The 17,969-nt window shown below is 41.2% G+C and overlaps 1 protein-coding gene across 2 annotated transcripts in view; it reads right to left on the reverse strand.

The window, feature by feature from the left end:
• HAPLN1 (hyaluronan and proteoglycan link protein 1) overlaps positions 1 to 17,054 on the reverse strand; it is a 31,697-nt gene extending 14,643 nt beyond the window's left edge. Inside the window, exons 1-3 of one of the 2 annotated variants that reach the window (XM_041426655.1) lie at positions 16,955 to 17,054; positions 15,159 to 15,161; positions 3,914 to 4,285 (exon numbers count right to left, since the gene is read on the reverse strand). In XM_041426655.1, the coding sequence (XP_041282589.1) occupies positions 3,914 to 4,285; positions 15,159 to 15,161; positions 16,955 to 17,054 (475 nt within the window). Of the gene's footprint in view, positions 1 to 3,913; positions 4,286 to 15,158; positions 15,162 to 15,502; positions 15,506 to 16,954 lie in introns of both variants that reach the window. The other variant, XM_041426656.1, reaches the window with a different exon arrangement.
• Positions 17,055 to 17,969: the final 915 nt, after the last annotated feature.

Raw genomic sequence — 17,969 nt, forward strand, 5'->3', positions numbered from 1 at the left:
AATTTTAATGGAGTTACAGCCTGCCTTTGGCTGTTCAGCATTGTCCCACTTTCTCTGTCACCCCTCCCCTGGTTCTCCTGCAGGGAGGGCACACAAAACCTGTGCCTGAGCAGCACCTGAGGGCTGGAGCCTGGGAGGCCAAACTCACAACCCTGGCACAGTGAGATTCATCACACTGCCAGGTATTCATGGGGAAATAAACTAGCAAAGCACAAACATAAAGAAAATTTAGTGTAGGAACGTAAAAAGCTGCCGTAAATAAAATTTAGTGTAAGCTGAGAATTCTTTTTTTTGCTCACAACTCGGACAACAATATCTGCCTGCTGTCTCAAACCTTTTAATATATCAGCTTTTTGACTTCAGGGCACTGAACAAAGAGTGTAAAACTCATGATCCATATTTTATAGCAGGAGGAGAGTAAGGCCAGCTCAGAGGGAAGATGGTTTTGGTGATGAGGTTGGTTCTCCATAAAGAATTTCCTGCTTTCCTCAGTACTTGACATTTCTTACAGCTGCTGAGCCCGGACCAACCCTTAGGCCAGTCCTGGTACTTCAAGGTGCAAACAGGATGGAAATCATGACATGATTTAGGACCTGAACAAATCCTAAATCTGATGGTTGTGGAAAACTGCAGTGGGTTCCAGTTCTGAGCTTTAGCTGGTGCTCAGCACAATCTCTCTGGTCTAGGGAAAAAAATGCTGTGGCTCCCAATTAATAAAAATGAAGAAAACCAGTCACAGAAATGTAAGGTATGTAACAAATCCAGACTGACTCTAACTTCAGAGGTTTTTTCCAAAGCTAAAAGTGCCCAGTTATTATGAATTGTTTATTTAATAACAACCCCAGGAGGCCTTTAAGACTAGAAAAAATAAAATGCTGTCACAGTGGGAGAAGAAAAAAGGTGCATTGAGGTTGAGGTCAAGAATTTTGGTATTGATACATGGCCATGGGTTTTGCACAGGGAGCCATCAGCTGCTTTGCTCTGCTCTTGGGCATTCCTGGGTGAAAATGGCTTTTTCCTGCTGCCAATTAACATCCTGAAGGCCACCACCTCAGGACATCAGGCTACTGATGCAAATCACTCCCACTGTGAGATTAAACTGATTCTTTACACCAGACTGTAGAAAGTTAGAATGGGCTGATACATTTCAATTTTTGTTCACAAATATTGTGGGTTTTTTTTCCTTCCCTGGTCTCTTCTGCTTTGCCCAAATACATGAAATGGAATTTAATGCCAGAACTACATAAAGCTGCAAGGGTGTTGAAAAAATAAGTACAGGGCCATACAAAAAGAGAAATATATTTTATCAGCTATATATCTCCACTGTAATATTATTATATTTTAATATTTATCTTTTTATTAGGAAAGTTCAGTGTGCCATAGACCCAGAATTACTGGGTTTAGTCAACACAAGCAGGGTTGACACTGAAACTCTCACCACTCTTATCTTACTTGAAAGGTTACATTTTATCATGAGGTTTTGCAAAGAAAATGTTTCTTCCAGTTTAAGAAACACCACAATGTCAGAAATGAACATCCTTACACCTGCCTCATGGGTGACAAAAATCACTGAAAAACCATTGTTCCTTATGTTAGCCAGACACTGTGTAAAGTATATAAACTTTCATTTGAGGACAGGTTGGAACACACTTGGCTGAAGAAATATGATTCCTCCTCTACTTATGAATTTCCTTATTTTGGAGGAGGGACCCTGACCTTGTATCCAAGGCTGGTGCTGTATTACAAAACAGCAACAGTAAAAAAGGTAGAAAATCTCCTTTTTTAAAAACAAATCTCCCTTGTGTCATTGCATGCAGCAAAGAAATGATTTCTCATTGCTTTCCCACTGCAGCTTTAACCCAGTAATGAATTTCAGGTATGAATTTCTGCATGTGCACAAGCCTTTGTACCAAGCTTCAGGAAAACTTGCTCTGCTCCCACATCCATCAGCATCTCCCCTTCCCAGGCACAGTAGGAAGCATTCACAGCACAATTCCCTTGCTTTTAACAGCAGAAAAATAATGAACTTTTGCTGTAAAGGAAGCAAGAGCCTGGGCAGTGAGGAGAACTGTTTCACTCAGGTAAAGCTGGGCCTGCCAAGAGGAATTTTCTCCCTTTAGGGGCTGAGCAGCCACTGCAGAGCCTGCCCCAGTGGAAGGGAGGCCAAACACAGGAGAGCTTTTGGCCAGCACAGAAGAATAAAGATTTTTCTCCTCCAGCTCATTTCTGTTTTCACTCATAACTGCTTTAGAGAACTCAAGCTAAATACGTAAATGTCCAGTTCTCTTTGTCTCGTAAGTTTGAAAAGAAAAGGGTACATTCTTGTTAAAGATGAATTATGTGGGGTGGAACAACCTAAATGCACTACCCCATGGCATGGAAACTGGGCAGGGTTTTCCTGCAATCCCAAACGGGAAGTTTTTCTGGCCTCCAGCTAGGAATGGGAGAATAGACGTAAAGAAGTGAACTATGTAAAACCCATTATGTTGATCTGGTTCCAAGAGCCACTCAGACATTCTTAATGTGCAGGGTAGCTGTATCCTTTTTCTTTTTTCCCTTTTCCTTTTTCATTTTTCCTTTTCCTTTTCTTTTCCTTCTCCTTTTTTCCTTCTTCGTTTCCTTTTTTCCTTTTCCTTTCCCCTTTTTCTTTACCCCTTTTCCTTTCCCCTTTTTCTTTAACCCTTTTCCCTTCCCTTTTTTCTTTGCCCCTTTTCCTTTCCTCCTTTCCTCCTTTCCTCCTTTAAAAATTCCCTTTTATTTTCCCCTTTTCCTTTCCTTCTCCTCCTTCTCCTCCTCCTTTCCCCCTTTCCGCCTTTCTCCATTTTTCCATTTTCCTTTTTCCCTCCATTTAAAAAAAATTTTTCCCTTTCCTTACTTTCCCCTTTTCCTCCTTTTTTTTTCCTTTTCCCCCTCTTTCTGTACTTTCTCTTCTCTTCTTTTTTCTCTCTTTTTTCCTTTCTTTTTCCTCTCCCTCTCTCAGGATCCCTCTGTTTACCCCAGAGGGATATACCCCTCTGGCATACACTTGCTGGTGAGTGTAAAAGTCAGTGATGTGTCCTTACGAAACATTTGTTTACCTCTGTGTTCAGTGCAGTGCTTTGGGAAAAAAAAAAAGAAAGGATCAGACACTCTTTTCTGTATATTGAAACTCATAAAATGTGTCTGAATTGCGTAAGAAATAAGGAAAGCTGAAATTTTGTCCTGTTTAAACCTGTTTCATTACTTTTTCACTCTACGGTTTTCAAGAATAATGCTGAAGAAAATTATTAGACACAATATGTAGGAGTCATCCTGACATGCAATATAAAAATCTAATTTATCTAATTATAAAGCTGGAAAAATGCAAACCCACTGTCCCTGGATAACTACTGTAACTTTTTTTATCTTTAAAGGTACACTTGCATTTGCTTGATAATCTAAAATATCCTGAAGTTTGGTAAAACTGGCATTGTGGGGGAATTTGATATAATTTCACCTAGGTAAAAAGATGCAGCGGCTTCTGCAAAATGACAGGAGCAAATTAGAAACACGTGGAGCTCTCAACACTGTGTTTGCTCATCCTTTCTTGGCTCCTCTCACACCAGGTCTGGCTGGAATTTGGATATGCCGTGGGCTAGCCTAAGTTATAATAGCCATGATGATGGTCCAATTTATGATTGTTGCCAGGCCAGGATTCCCCAGAGCACAATGAATTCTGCTTCCTCAGCTTGCTGTTACCACTGATAACACACAAAATCAGTGATAAGACAAAATCACGATAAGACAAAACCAGTGATAACACAACATCGCCGATAACATGTCAGCGGTAATGCAATATCTGACAATACAACCAGCAGGAGGAGAGAAAAAAAACCCAGGAATTCCTTAACACCACGTCAATCCCACTCCAGGTGTGCCTCAGGGTGTCACCTACCTTCCAAATTGAGGGTCACCACTGCCGTGTCATCCTCCAGCCCTTCGATCACCTCGCACTTGTACCTGCCGTAGTCCTCCAGCCTGATGTTGGCGATGACGAGCGAGGCGTCGTTCTCGCTGCTCTCCCGCAGGGACACCCTGCCCTGGTAGCTCCCGTAGCTCTTCCTGTGGTGCCCCATGGCCACGAACACGTCCACTTCCTTGAGGTAATCGTAGGTGAGTTTGGTCCACTTGACGCGGATTTTGTGGGTTCCTGAGCCGGCGGTGGAGGTGTGCTCGTGGTAGAATTTGCATGGCAGTGTCACGTTGCCGCCACGGTGGGAGAAGATTTTGGCTTGCTCTGCTACCACGAGGAGGCGGGGCCCGTTTTCTGTAGCATTGAAGGAGGAAAAGGTTAAAAAAAAAAGGGTAAAAAAAAAAAACCCACCAAATTGGTTTGCAGTCTTCCTTTTACAGAATGGGTGTGGTCAATGGGTGGGGTGCCTTGAAAATGGGTGTGGTCAATGCTGTTGGTGCCTTAAGTTTCAGTTTTTGTATTTTTCAGATTCTGTGCTGCTTCAGTGTGTAGCTCTGAGCTTCATATTTAGTGTTAGCAAGTTCTCCTCCCAGGGTAGGTAGACTCTTTTCCCTTGGAAAAGAATAACAATTCCTTTTGGAGAAGGATAACAATTCCTTTTCCAGCCTGACCAAAGGAAACGGTTACAAGTTCCAGGCCCAAACATTATAAACAAGTAAATTGAAGAGAGAAAAAACAAGAAGGATGGGACTGCATAACCTAAAGCTGTAGTTGGATAAATAACTGCAATATGCAAATGGAGCAGAACTGATAAAAGTGAGAGACCCTGTGAGCCCTTGTGCATTTTGGGACCATTTTTGGTTCATCGTGGGTGCAGCCCTGGCTGGGCTCTTGTGCTGCCCAAGGACAGCTGGATTGTCCTGGGATCCACTGAAGATCCAAGGACAATCCAATTGGATTGGATCCATGGAGGAGATCCTTTTAATAAATCCATGCTTTATTCTGTAACTCTGTCCAGCCTCTGCTCTAGGTCAGCCTTCACAAGGCATCACCAGCTGCACCTGCAGGATCACCACCCTGCAATCATTTTGGATCTGTTCAGTGCTAAGGTTTATAAACCAGTTATAAATAATTAGTTGCTCAGCTCAAGACTCTCAATGCCCCTCACACAGGCAAAGACCATCCTATATTCATATTGTGTAAATAGATTTACAGAGTTGTATTGCTGATGAATGAATGCCACCACCCATAAAAGGCTCCAAAATACTTTTCATATTTTCCTTGTTCAAGAGTTGTATATCAGTGCTTTATTTTTTATTTTCATAACTCAATTTTTCTGGAGGGATTCTGCTTATTCAGGCAGCAGCACACAAACTCCTTATGGTCTGAGATGCAGAGAATCCCACTCACAAAGCAGAAAAACCATTTATGTATCAAACAGCATTATTTATGCTGACATGAAAAGTGTCAGCAAAAATCTAAAGTAGATATTTTAGGCATTTTTATTTGCATTTTATTCTAACTTTGGAGTATAAGTTCCTCTTCTGACCAGAGTAAGGAAGTCCAGTTGCTCTTCAAATGTAAAATCTGTTCCTCTGCTGCCCACCCTCTTCATCATCCCAATGTGGTTTTTCCTCATCTTTTTTTCTGACCTCCTTAAAATTTGTCACTGTTTTGTCTTTTAGATTTTGATCTCACTTTTCATGCAAGCCTGCATGTAACTGTCTGTCTCCTCTCCTCCTCACCCCAGGTTTCCTGCTTTCCTTCCCTCTAGCAGCAGATGTTGCCGTGTGAAATAATTTTCTTAGGACACTCGGCTGGGGCAGGTGCTCTGCCCAGCCCTGAGCCTCTGGGGATTTTACAGCCTGTGCTGCCTTGAGAAAACCCTGGAAAATGCAGATTTTATGTGCTAGTCAGCAGACATACCCAAAAGTGAGAGTTTTGCCTCCTTTCAGTATCTCTTGCTTTGTTCCTCATGTGAAGTTTGCAGAACTGATTGAGCAAGCTCAGTGCTCCCACTGGGTTTTTTCTCCTTGACCCCTCATACAGTGGCCAAAACCCCCAATAAATCACCAGCTCGCTGGGGAAGCACCACCAACCTCACTCTGCACTCACAGGCTGTGAAAATAGACTTTGCAACCCCCTGTGCATGTTCAGCAAGTCGATGTGGCTGCCCAAAAATGTGATTCCCCACTCTGAAGCCTGACCTGGCTCTCTCTAAATCCAGCAAAAGCTGCGGGTGAGCTCCCAAAAAACACAGAGGCTGCTGAGAGGATGGCCTTGTGAAGGCTAGCAGCAATTTTCTGGGTTGGTTCAGGAAAAAAATTGATGGAAAAATGTCATCAGCCAGGGAGATGTGAGTGGCTGGAGGAGGAAAGGACTGGGATGGATGGATGTGGAGTGTCCATCCCACCCCTCCAGCTGTCTGTCCACAGCACTGCAGGAATCTCTGGTGTGCCCACAGCATGAGGGGTCTGCAGGGAGACTTTTGGATCCCTCCAGACAGTCCCAGGCTCCTGAGGCCTGGTGACAGCTCTGTGGTTAAACGAAATATCTGTCCAAACTGCAGCCCCAGCTGGATTTCCCTCTCTGCCCACTACTGCACTGAGCTGCACCCCAGGGAATGCAGAATTTTGTGTTTATGCAAGCATGTCTGAGGGTGGTAATTGCAAATGTGCATCTGCCTGGGGAAAACAGGTTTCCCAAAGGTACAGCTCTTTGTTGGGAAGTGCTGTGCTCGGAGCATTGCTGCTCCCTGCACAGGTCAGGGCTCAGCTTACTCAAGAACGAGCAAATTTGAGTGCTGCAAGGTGTTTTGCCAGGGTGAGAGACCTTTCCCTGGTGAAAAACCAAAGCTGCAGAGCAAGTGGCCTACAGCCCCTTTGAAATGATGTTCTTTTTTGCTGCCCTCCTTTCCAGAGGCTCAGGGATGCTCCAATAATCCATCCTCCGCCTTCCCGAGGAGAGCATCCGAGGAGAGAGGTGATCTGAGGCAAGGCACCATGGAAAGCTTTACCAGCAGTTTCCACAGGAGGAGGAGGAGGAGAAGGAGGAAAGTGAAGACAGCCAGCACAGCTTGTCTGCAAATTTTCCTGTTTCCTTTGGGGACAAAGACGTTCCACAGTCCTCTGTCCACCTTGGGAGGAGAAATGTTATGCTTTGGGGTGGTTTGTTACCAAGAAATCTGATTCAGAGCTCTGCTATGTTGGGCCTTTAATGCCGAAATAGTCAAGTTAATAAATATTAGCAGAAAGGACTGGGGCAGGAGGGAGGCTCTGACTCAGTTAATGCTCACTCTTTCTAACAACTGTGCCTGTGCCAGCAGGGCCTGGAGGCTTGCCCAGAGCACTGTCACCTCTGACTCCAGCATCAGCATCCCAATTTGGGGATGTTCCTCCCTGCTGGCGGCCTCCCACCTCCTCTGGCCCTCTGCAGCAGCCAGACATGAGTCTGGGGAGTTGTAAAGAGCAGAGGGGATGGTAAACTGGGAAGGGAAAGGAAAAAGGAAAAAGGAAAGGAAAAAAAAAAAAAAAAAAAGGAAAAATGAAAGCGAAAAGGAAAGGGGAAAAAAAAGGAAAGGGAAAAGGAATGGGAAAATGAAAGGAAAAATGAAGGGAAAGAGGAAAGGAAAAAAAAGGAAAGGGAAAAAGAATAGGAAAATGAAAGGAAAAATGAAGGGAAAAAGGAAAGGAGAGAGGAGAGGAAAGAGGAGGGGTAAAAGAAAGGAAAGGGGAAAGGGAAGGGAAGGGAAGGGAAGGGGGAAAACATGGTTTTTCTCAAATATCTCCTTTGACCCCGGAGGTTCCAAGGGAGATGTGGCACCTGAAATGTTCCTCCACCCATAAATTTTGCAAAAGCCAGTTCTTTTTTTACAGAAAATGGGATGATGTTCCCTTCTCCCTGGAAAGACAGTGAGGCAGAAAATTACATTGCTGCTGCTGCTTCTCCCAGATCTGGGAGAGGAGGAAGGACCTCTGGCTTTCGAGGAAAAGCAGATGTCAGACTGGGGAACAAGGCACAGCTTGGGCTAGAAGACATGAAGGCAGCAGGGACTTGGGATTGAAAATGGGATGACAGGGGTTTGGCAAGAGGCCTAGAGGTCTTCATTATCCAGCAGCCAGTGAGAGCCAGGGCCAAATCTACCTAAACTGCACATTTTTGGGAGTATGGCAGAATGAATGGTCTTGCTCTTCCTGGAGCTGACAAATTAAAACAAAACAAAACAAAACAAAAAAAAAAAAAAACCAAAAAAAAAAAAAACCAAAAAAAAAAAAAACCAAAAAAAAAAAAAAACCAAAAAAACAAACCCAGACCCCCAAGAAACCAAACAGAGAGCAAACCAGAATTCCTTAATTTAAAATATGTGATTGTCCCTGGTTTTACTGTTGTGAAACTGAGCTCCGAGGAGCAATGCATTCTTATTCCTGGGTTATCTTAGTGAAACAAGGGCTGATCTGTTGTGAAACAGTGATGGGAGATGGAGGAAACACTAGTTTGAAGGGTGGCAGATCCCTCATGGGCATTCTGACAAGGCTAGTCCTTGTAAATGAAATTATTTCTGTCTCTAAATGGCAAGGATATCTGGAAGGTGGCTGAAAGAAGGAAAAGGATGGGACTGAGTCACGGAGCCCAGGGTGTCACTTGGGGAGGATAACACTTCTTCCTTCCTGAACTGCTTCCTTCAGAAATGCCAACAGAGCACTTGTGAGGTGAAAAAGAACTGTAAACTCTGAAACCCCTGGACTGGAGTGGGTTTAACCCTCATTAAGGAGCTGTCCTTGCAAGCGGCACAGTTGGGATCTTGCCTGGGGACAAGGTCACTCCAGAGCCTCAGATGGTGGAAAAGCAGAGCTGGGCAGCTTCCAGCTGCTCCTTCTGCTGGGGACAGAGGTGACAACACCCTGGTGCTCTGGTCTCAGCTCCAAAGGCAGAATTGGGATGAGAAAGATTTCCCAGGTGGGGCTTTCCACCCTTCCAGGCACATTTGGCATGGTCAGGCAGGCAGCAGCCAAGCTGTTAGCACAGAACCAGGCCCCACTGGTGACTAATTTGCAGTATTTTTTCCACTCCTGCTTCCCTGCTATTGATTCTGACAGACTGTGGCCTTTTGCTAATCCTCTTGGAGCAGTTAGAAGGATGACAGAGGCAGCACAGAGAACAGAGTTTGTCCAGGATGCAGAACGTGTCCAGGACAGAACACGGCTCTGGCAGCTGATTTCCCCAAGCTTCAGGGAAGAGCTGCCTGACAGAAATGAAAACTCACTCAAAAAGTTGATTTTTGGGCTGGCTTTGCTGTATCTCAGCAGCGCCAAATACAGTATGAACTGCAAAGGAAAGGATATTTTGCTACCTTAAATGAAAAGGCACAGGCTGAGTACCTGTTCTGTCCTCCTCTTCCTCCTCCTCCTCCTCTTCCTCTGTCCATTTCTAGCCTTGGTGTTGGTCAGTGTGATGCCCATTTCAAGGACAGCAAGGGGGACTTGCTCTGTTGGAGCTCTCACTTCAGTCTCACCTGCTGCCTTATTGGTTTAGCTCCAAATTTTACTGCTGAACATGTTTTAAGGTTTGTTTGTCTTTTTGATTGTGGGCTGATTGTTGGGTTATGTAGTGAATTTCTTTTTTTTTTTTTTTTTGGGGTTTTTTTTTGGTTTTTTTGGTTGGTTTTTTTTGTGTTTTTTTTTGTTTGTTTGTTTTGGTTTGGTTTTTTTTTTTGTTTTTTCTTTTTTTTGGGTTTTTTGGTTTTTTTTTGGTATTTTTTTTGTTTTTGTTTTTGTTTTAGTTTTTGGGGTTTTTTGTGTTTGGTTTTTGTTGTGTTTGTTTTTTGTTTGTTTGGGGTTTTTTGTGTTTTGTGGGGTTATTTGGGTTTTTTTGGGTTTTTTTTTTGGTTTTTTTTGGTTTTTTTTTTCTTTGGGGTTTTTTTTGTTTTGTTTTGGTTTTTTTTTTGTTTTTTCTTTTTTTTGGGTTTTTTGGTTTTTTTTTGGGTTTTTTGGTTGGTTTTTTTTGGGTTTTTTTTTTTTTGTTTGTTTGTTTTGTTTTGTTTTTGTGTGTGTGTGTGTTTTAATTATCCTTTTACTGTGGGTTTTTCTCCTAGTTTTCTTATTTTTCTCTCTTAACTGGGTTCTGCACACCAGAATGTTGGCAAGCCAGTCTTGGAGGGCCAAGAACACAGTGTGGGGCAGAGAGGATGAGTCACACCACAACCCTTGGCAAACAGCTTTATCTGCCTCATCCACCAGGAGTATCCACAATCTTATGCTGAGCTGGCCACAGAAATTGATTATTCCAGCAATTTCATGGAGTGCCTCACAAAGTGACAGTGGAGGAAAAGATGTGCATTTTTACAGATGGGAAAAACAAAGTCATAAGCCAGGGATGACATTACAGAAGTGTTTTGTCAGATAAATTCATGTATTCCCTAAATGTCCCACACTGTTAGCAAGCCCCTAGCTTAATATTATCCTGTGCCATTATGTTTTAAATAAACAGAGTTGTTTCTGGCTTTTTGTAGTGTTTCCAAGGACTTGAGTTCATGCTAAAATATCCTCACTCTTCCCACAGCAGTGGCAAGTTGTTACCCTCAAATTTTTTTTAAAAATCTAAAATGTTACTTAAAATTAATAAATAATTTCTGTGACAACAGTGCCTCCTGTTTTCTGTAATATCTAGAGAAGTGCATTATTGATGAACTAATATATGGATGTATTACTCAAAGAATGCTGAGGAAAAGCATGAGGGAGAATCACAAACATGTTTTGCACATAATGAACATTTTTTATAAATGTATTTTAACTAGCTACCTTTTTACTTCTGCTTTTGGGAAAAAAAGTGATTGAAAATCTTCTATATATCATCTGTAAGACTGGTAAAACATGTGACTTTTTTTGGCTCAAGAACTAATGCAGTTTTGCTGTGTCATGAGAAAGAAAAGGCCAGGATCCACCTCCCGTGTTCCTGTCTCTGAACAGACAGGATAGAACACCCCCAACACACTCCTCTTAAGTTTTGATATAAAATTGGTAAGAGAAATGCTAGATAAATCTTACTTAGAAGCTTCAGTTTCCAAATAATAGTACAGCTGAAAATGCCTGGTTTATATATGGCAGGGAAGAAATCTGTCTTTGTAAAAAAGACATTACAAGGCTGAGATAAAGCATTTTTCAGCTGATTCCATCTCCTCAGCTTGAGTAACACGTTGAGGGGGGAATTGTTAAAAAGGACATATTAACTCAGGTCTAGGTTTCTAGGAGACCTAAGAGCACATAAAACCATCAGGGAAATAACAAACTTAATCTCTTCCAAATTATTGCCTTAAATGACTTCTAAGTGTGTTTTGCTTGGGTGTAGATAAATTTCATGGAGATCAGGTGTCACAGAGCAGAGCAGAAATCAAGGCAAAGTCTCTGCACTCCTCCCTCACAGAAGTAAATCTTCATGGGTGGCATGAGGACTGTTTGACAAAACCAAAATATTACACAGAAACCGCATGGAGCCCTTCCAGTCCCTTAATCACCCCTAAATGCTATTTATAAATATGGAATTCCACTGACGTAACCAGCAAAGGCAAATTAATGATTTAAATTCGTGTTCCACCTGTGAACCCTTGTGTCTCTGTAGTAATATTTTTTTAAAATAACCCAAATATCCTGGCACCCATCAGTTAAGGTCTGCTCCAGAAGATGCAGTCCTGAATGCCTTCAAGGAGAGAACATATTTGTTTTTATTTTCATTTTTGGTTTTGTTTTTGTAATTTTGTGGTTTGGGTTTTTTTTTTGTTTTGTTTTGTTTTTTTTTTTGTTTTGTTTTGTTTTTTTTTTTGTTTTGTTTTGTTTTTTTTTTTGTTTTGTTTTGTTTTTTTTTTTGTTTTGTTTTGTTTTTTTTTTTGTTTTTGGGGTTTTCTTTGTTTTTTTTTTTGTGGAATTTCTGGAGGTGAAATTTCTGCTCTCTCCTGACTTTTCTATCCCTTGCAGTGGTACCAGGCCATGGTCTGAGGAGGGAAGCAGGTTGTGTGGAAATCAAAGAAAAAGCTCAATTGCAACAAGAGACAGGAAAGTGCATCGTGGCATGGTCAAAATTGTCCTGAATGGCAAAACAAAAGGACAAGGAAAAAAAAAAAACCAACAAAAAAAGCAACAAAATAAAGCAGAAAACACAAAGGCAAGGAAATGGAAAGAAATGTCAGTGTCATGGAAAATGGAAAAATGCAGAAAGGTGGAAAGAAGGAAAGAAGTCAAAAGTAAAGTAGAAAAGCGTGAAGATAATCAAGATTATCTTGAGCAGATAAGAATTAGTGTAAAAGGTCAGATGAGCAATGCATTTAATCTTTTATCATGTTTTTGGCTGGCCTAGAAACTCTGTTCAGATTCTTACTCTCTGTTGGTGCTGACTTGATTTGAAGGAAAAGAAGTGGAGTGTAAATAAAACTGGAGAATAAGTTGGTCAAAGATTTCCCCTTCTTTTGCTGTTGGTTAATTGATTTAACTAATTTGTGTGTGCTTAGGGGTTTTTTTTGTTGTTTGTTTGTTTGTTTGCTCCAATGGTGCAGCATTTAAATTTTTCTGTTCATTCCGTGTTGAAATATTTTTCTAGTATGCATAAATAAATCTGTGCAGAGATCTTGATAAGCAAAGGGGAGCATACTTGCACCTCAAACACATCAAAATGAATATGAATATGAATTTATTACATTCAGAGGAAAGCTGAAATGTGAAATTTGATGCTCCACGAACCAAACTTTTTGTTCCCATCTCTGCCTTTTCTTGTGCTTCTACAACCTGACCATACTGGAATAAAATTAAAGGCTCTGGTTCCCCTTAGGTAATTAATTCAGGAATTACTGTGGTGGCTTAGTCAACTCTGGTTATTTTTCAGAGCAGCTACACCCAGGGGGATGTCTGTCTTTTTTTGGATAATTGGTCAGAGAGCAGCACCATGGGCAGCTCAGAGAGATGGACAAAGTGAGCACTGAAAGGAGCCATCCTCTCTGAAAAGTCAGAGGGCTTTGCAGGCATTCAGGAGAAAAATCTGAGTTTCTAATTACGTTGCTGTGCTGGGGGCAATGCTGTTTTCTTGTGGTGTGGGGACACTTCAGCCCCATTTTTACACTCACCAGATTATTTAATTTATGGTTGTGGCTTTTTCTGGAGAGTGAAACTGGTGTCTCCCTGAGGCACACAGGGTTTTTCTGGGGTGTGGGGTTTCTGTTTTGTGGGTTTTTATTTTTTTTGTTTGTTTGTTTTTGTTTTTGTTTTTGGTTTTGGGTTTTTTGTGTGTTTTTTTTTTTGTTTTGTTTTTGTTTTTTTTTTTTTTTTTTTGTTACGAGACTGAAATGACAAACTACCAGAGGAAGGGGGTAGGGTCAAGCAGCCTCGATAAAAGAGCAGCCTGACCAAAACCATGAAATCCACCACAGGCTTCAGCAAAGAAAATAAAGCCACAGAAGACCTAAAATGCAGCTTTTCATATAAATACAAATTTTATAAATTTATGAATTTTGTGCATAGTGGAATAAAACTAAAGGAGAGAAAAAAATATATATTAAAACCAATTGGGACAGAGGAAATAAGCTGAAAACACTGTGAAAAGTTGGGATGTAAAACTGTCTTGCAGTTTTTGAAGTTGTGACCTGTTGAAGTCCAAATTACCTGTATTAACCAACAAGGAGAGAACCAGAAGCTGGAACTGACACTGCCAGCAGGAGTAGAGCTGCTGATGAAACCAGGAAATCATTTCCAGAGAAAAACTGAAATATTTAAAAGAGAACATAGACACAGACCTGTGTCTACTGCAGTGTTAGACACTGGGAAAGTGCTTAGTAAAAATAAAGAAAACTCTTTTCCAGAGAGTGGACACTTGAAAGGCAGAGCTCTGTGTCCATGAAAGCAAAATATAATTGCAGAACAATAACAATTTATGAGGCATTCTTTGTTCTGGTTGACAAATATTGAGTTTGAGGGGCGTGTCAGGAGATTTTACACTGATGGAGGGGCAGAAAATTGGTGTACCCAGGCCTACAGACACTGCTGTGGCCTCACCTGTCACTTTAGGACAGCACCAGGTGTTCCTGGACAGCAGCACAATAACAAATTCGTGTAAAGGAAGTAATTCAACCATTAGCCAGTTAATTAGTCTGACCTCAGCAGCAAACAGGACTTTAGAACAAATTTTGAAGGAAAGTTGTTGAACAACAGGAATAGAGTCAGCACTAGAAAGAGGGATAAGGTTAAGCAGATATTTGCCAAAGAAAGTCAGAGTAATCTGATATCAGGTATGTAATAAAAACAAATGTATAAGGCTAAGGAATGTGATATATCATTTGCTTGGACTTCATGGAATTGAATGATATGGAAAAAAAATATAAAAAAGGCCAGTGAACTGCCTTCAGTACAATGTATCTAATATTTCCGCTAATTTTACCTTATAAAGTAATTGTGGCTTTAGGATAAATAACATTTTCATTTGGTTTACTAAGCAGCACTGAGGGGAGGAGAGTGGGCATTTAAAATACTTGAAGAAGGAAGGGTGGGAAAAGTAACATTTAATGCTGAATGCAAAATTCATCCTTTTGAGTGTGAAAAATTATTGATATAGATCTTGTAGTTGTTAATTTCAAGTGGCAGTGATGGAGACTGACTGCTGAATATTGCCTGTCACCACAGACTATTGATTAGCACTTCAGCACAGCTGGGAGCAGCAAATTTGGTCCAAGGTCTGAAGAACAAAGCATTGTTAACTGGAAAACAGAAATACTGAGGCCAAACGAGGATTTAATCTGGAATAAAGCCCTGGCTGGGTGCACTCCGGGAGTCAGAATTCAGATGAGAACCAGTGTAAAGATGAATTCCTGATGTTAACAGGTTGCAATACACAATTAGGACAGTAATCAGGAGGCGATACACTTGGAGAAGAATTTGAAGAAGCACACTCAGATGGTAGCTGTGGGGACATGGTGTTATTGATGTTTTAAAGTGAGCCTCAAAGAAGAAGAAATATGATTGGAAACCAAAGAACAGCAGCATTAGAAGCATAAGACCATAAAATAAATGTGGAAGATTTTGTGATGTGGGTGTTTCCCATGTCACAAAAGTAGGGTGCAGAACACTTTCACAGTAAGAAGACCTGAAACCCAGCTTTTTTACAAATAAAACTCAGCCTACAGGAGGTTACATGATGCAAAGAATGGGGAATATAACACAGTTTCCTCCTCTGCCTCAGGAAATCCCTTTCACACCTTCTGTAATTCCAAGGCATTCCCAGGCATGCAAGCCTGGCAGAGTTTAGCCACACATCTTCTGGGTTTCAGCTGTGGAGAGGGATGCTGGAATTTTTTAATGTGATTTAAAAAACTACCTGAATATCTTCTACAGTGTTCCCTGATCTCATCCTACCTCCAGGTGTAGATTTATCTTTTTTTTTATTATTATTTTTTGCAGCACTGGGCAGAGAGGGATCCCAGCCCTGTGGGGTTCCACAATGCAGAGAGGAGTGGCAAAAAACAGAAGCAAAAAATGCCACGTCCCCATCACTTTCAGTCTCTTTGATTTGGGGTCTGTCTGTGCATTTCGGAGCCTGAACCAGCTGGAGGACAGGGCTTGTGGTAGAGCTCAAATTTAAATCTTTATCCAGCTCTCCTTCAAGGAATGAACTCCTGAGAGAGAGGTCAGATTTCACGGGGAGGGAGAAGGATTCACCTTGAAACTTCTGTCATCTTTGAACTGTTTGGGTTAGTAACAATTGGCATATATGACTCCTGGATTACACTGAAGGGCTGAATATCACACTAATTTCATTTTCCAAAAAAACCAAGCTCAGAGACAAAAAGCTGCATTATACAAGGAGAGGCAAAATATATGCTTATTAGACATGGATGTATGATAAATTTGCCCTGGGAAACAAGTGCTCATCATCTCAGAGCAGTGATAGATCCTCATTTTACATTTGGCAACACATTCCTTTGACCTTCAGGCTGTCTCCTCAGAGGGAGAGCAGCTCTCTGCTACTCCTTGCCTGACCTTGACAATCCCTGCTTTAATAGGTACAGGGTGCCTTTAACTTCTGTGCCTCTCCTGTGGACTCCTGAACGTTCAGCCCTTTCCTGGTACCCTGCTCTAGCCTGGTAATTGATATTTACACAAACAGCACAGTTTTCTGGCTGTTGAGAGAAATAAATCAAACTTTAGAAAGAGAGAGAGGGAGTGAGAGAGAGACAGAGAGAGGAGGGGCAGTAATTCTGCATTTCTTAATATTGCAAAATTAATTTTAGCCAGGCTCAGGGAAGGTAGGGGTGAAAGCAGGAAAATCCCTGCTCATTCTGCCTGTCCTCACCGCATAAACCCCCTGATTCTTTTTTATGCAGGATACCCCTCAATGACTGAAGCTGGGACTGAAAAAACAGCTGCATTGTGCTGCAGGCTCAAATCCTGCCACAGCTAAAATCTCTGGGACTCAAACATGAACCAAACAGGATTCTGCAGAAGGCCAGGATAATATTTAGTGTGAATTAAAGGTATGAGGAAAGGCACATTTCCTTCAGGGTAAGTTACTTTTTTTTTTTTTTTTTAAACCAGTTTACGTTGCCCAGTTATGATCTCTGATGTGCTGAGCTTTTTAAAATAAACCAGAGCAATAAATATCTGTGCTGTGGAGAACTGTGTATGGCAGACCTCTTAAAATCAAATCTATTCTACAATAAACTGAAGTATTTCAACCCACTGCAGTTGTTTATTACTTTAGGATGCATGCTTTTCCTCTTTGCCTTAAATCATGCTGTACTTTACTCACCAACCGTTGCAAGGTTGTGACTAAGTGCTGTTAAACAGTGCAACTTTCTTTTTTTGGCTTTTCTTAGGAGAAACAATAGTGCAATACAACCAGAAAAGAGAACATTTGGTCACCAGTAATACAAGTATTTAAAAAACAGTGTAACAGCATTAAAAAAATAAAAAGTAAATTAAAAATAATTAAGCACATTATTCTGTTTCCCTCAGCAACATGAAGATATTGGTATTTTCTCACTTATTTCCTTACCTTGAATGTGAACAATTCTTTCATGCTCCAGACTGGAGTTGCCAGGGTGAGGTTCAGCCCAACAGGCAGAGATCAGCACCAGAAAAAGTAGAGTCTTCATCTTTACAGCCAAAAGAATCTTCTTCACTGTAAGGGCACCACAAGCAAAGAGGATTGTGAATTTTTTTTTTTTGGGAACCTTTTACAGTGTTGCACTGCACAACTTGTTAGAGCAGTGATCTTATCAGGATTTGGATTGTTTTTTTATTAATGTATTGAACCCACTCAGCTGGCAGAAGTTACAACAGCTGCTAATTTTTTAGGCATGAATATTGGACCACTTTGTTGTGGATTTTAACTACGTGAAACTGGCAATCCATATTTAACTCTGCCTATACAGAAATGCAACCAGAAAAAAAAAAAAAAAAAAAAAAAAAAAAGAAAGTACACAGACCAATACTCCTAAGCCAAAGTCCTTGTAAGACACAAGCAGTACCTGTGTTTCAAAAGAGGTTCTGGTGTACTTTTGATTTTCCAGACCTACTCTAGATCTGGTCTGCAAATACAGATTAAAACAATCAAAGCTCTATCACTGTATCTATATCCACTGCATGATGCAATCTGCTGGTGATAGGTTTTCAAGATTAAAACAATCTTCTTCTGGGTTTTGGCATTTCAATCAAGTCTGCAGCTTAACTTAGCGGTCAGGGTGGCAAATTTGCCCGAGCTAAGCAGTAAAGATGACAAAACATTTATTAGTCTGACTAAGGAAGATCAATTCTACTTCAGATCCACTTACCATTTTAAACAAAAACTGCCTGAACACACAATGAAATGTTTGAAACCATGCACAAAGTAGGTTAGAGTTGAATATGCTACCACTGCAGTTGCCCTGATTGATTTTTCATTCATTTCCACCTAGAATGCTGACGCACTGACTGAGTGTGCCAGGTAGGGTCTCTGCAGTCAGCAGAGCTCAGCGCTGCAGGGAAAATCTCTGCCAGCCTCTGAGAAGTAATTAGGCAAATGAGGACCT

Source organism: Onychostruthus taczanowskii, unplaced genomic scaffold (genome assembly GCF_017590055.1).
Source record: "Onychostruthus taczanowskii isolate IOZ18803 unplaced genomic scaffold, ASM1759005v1 scaffold92, whole genome shotgun sequence".
Lineage (NCBI taxonomy): Eukaryota > Metazoa > Chordata > Aves > Passeriformes > Passeridae > Onychostruthus > Onychostruthus taczanowskii.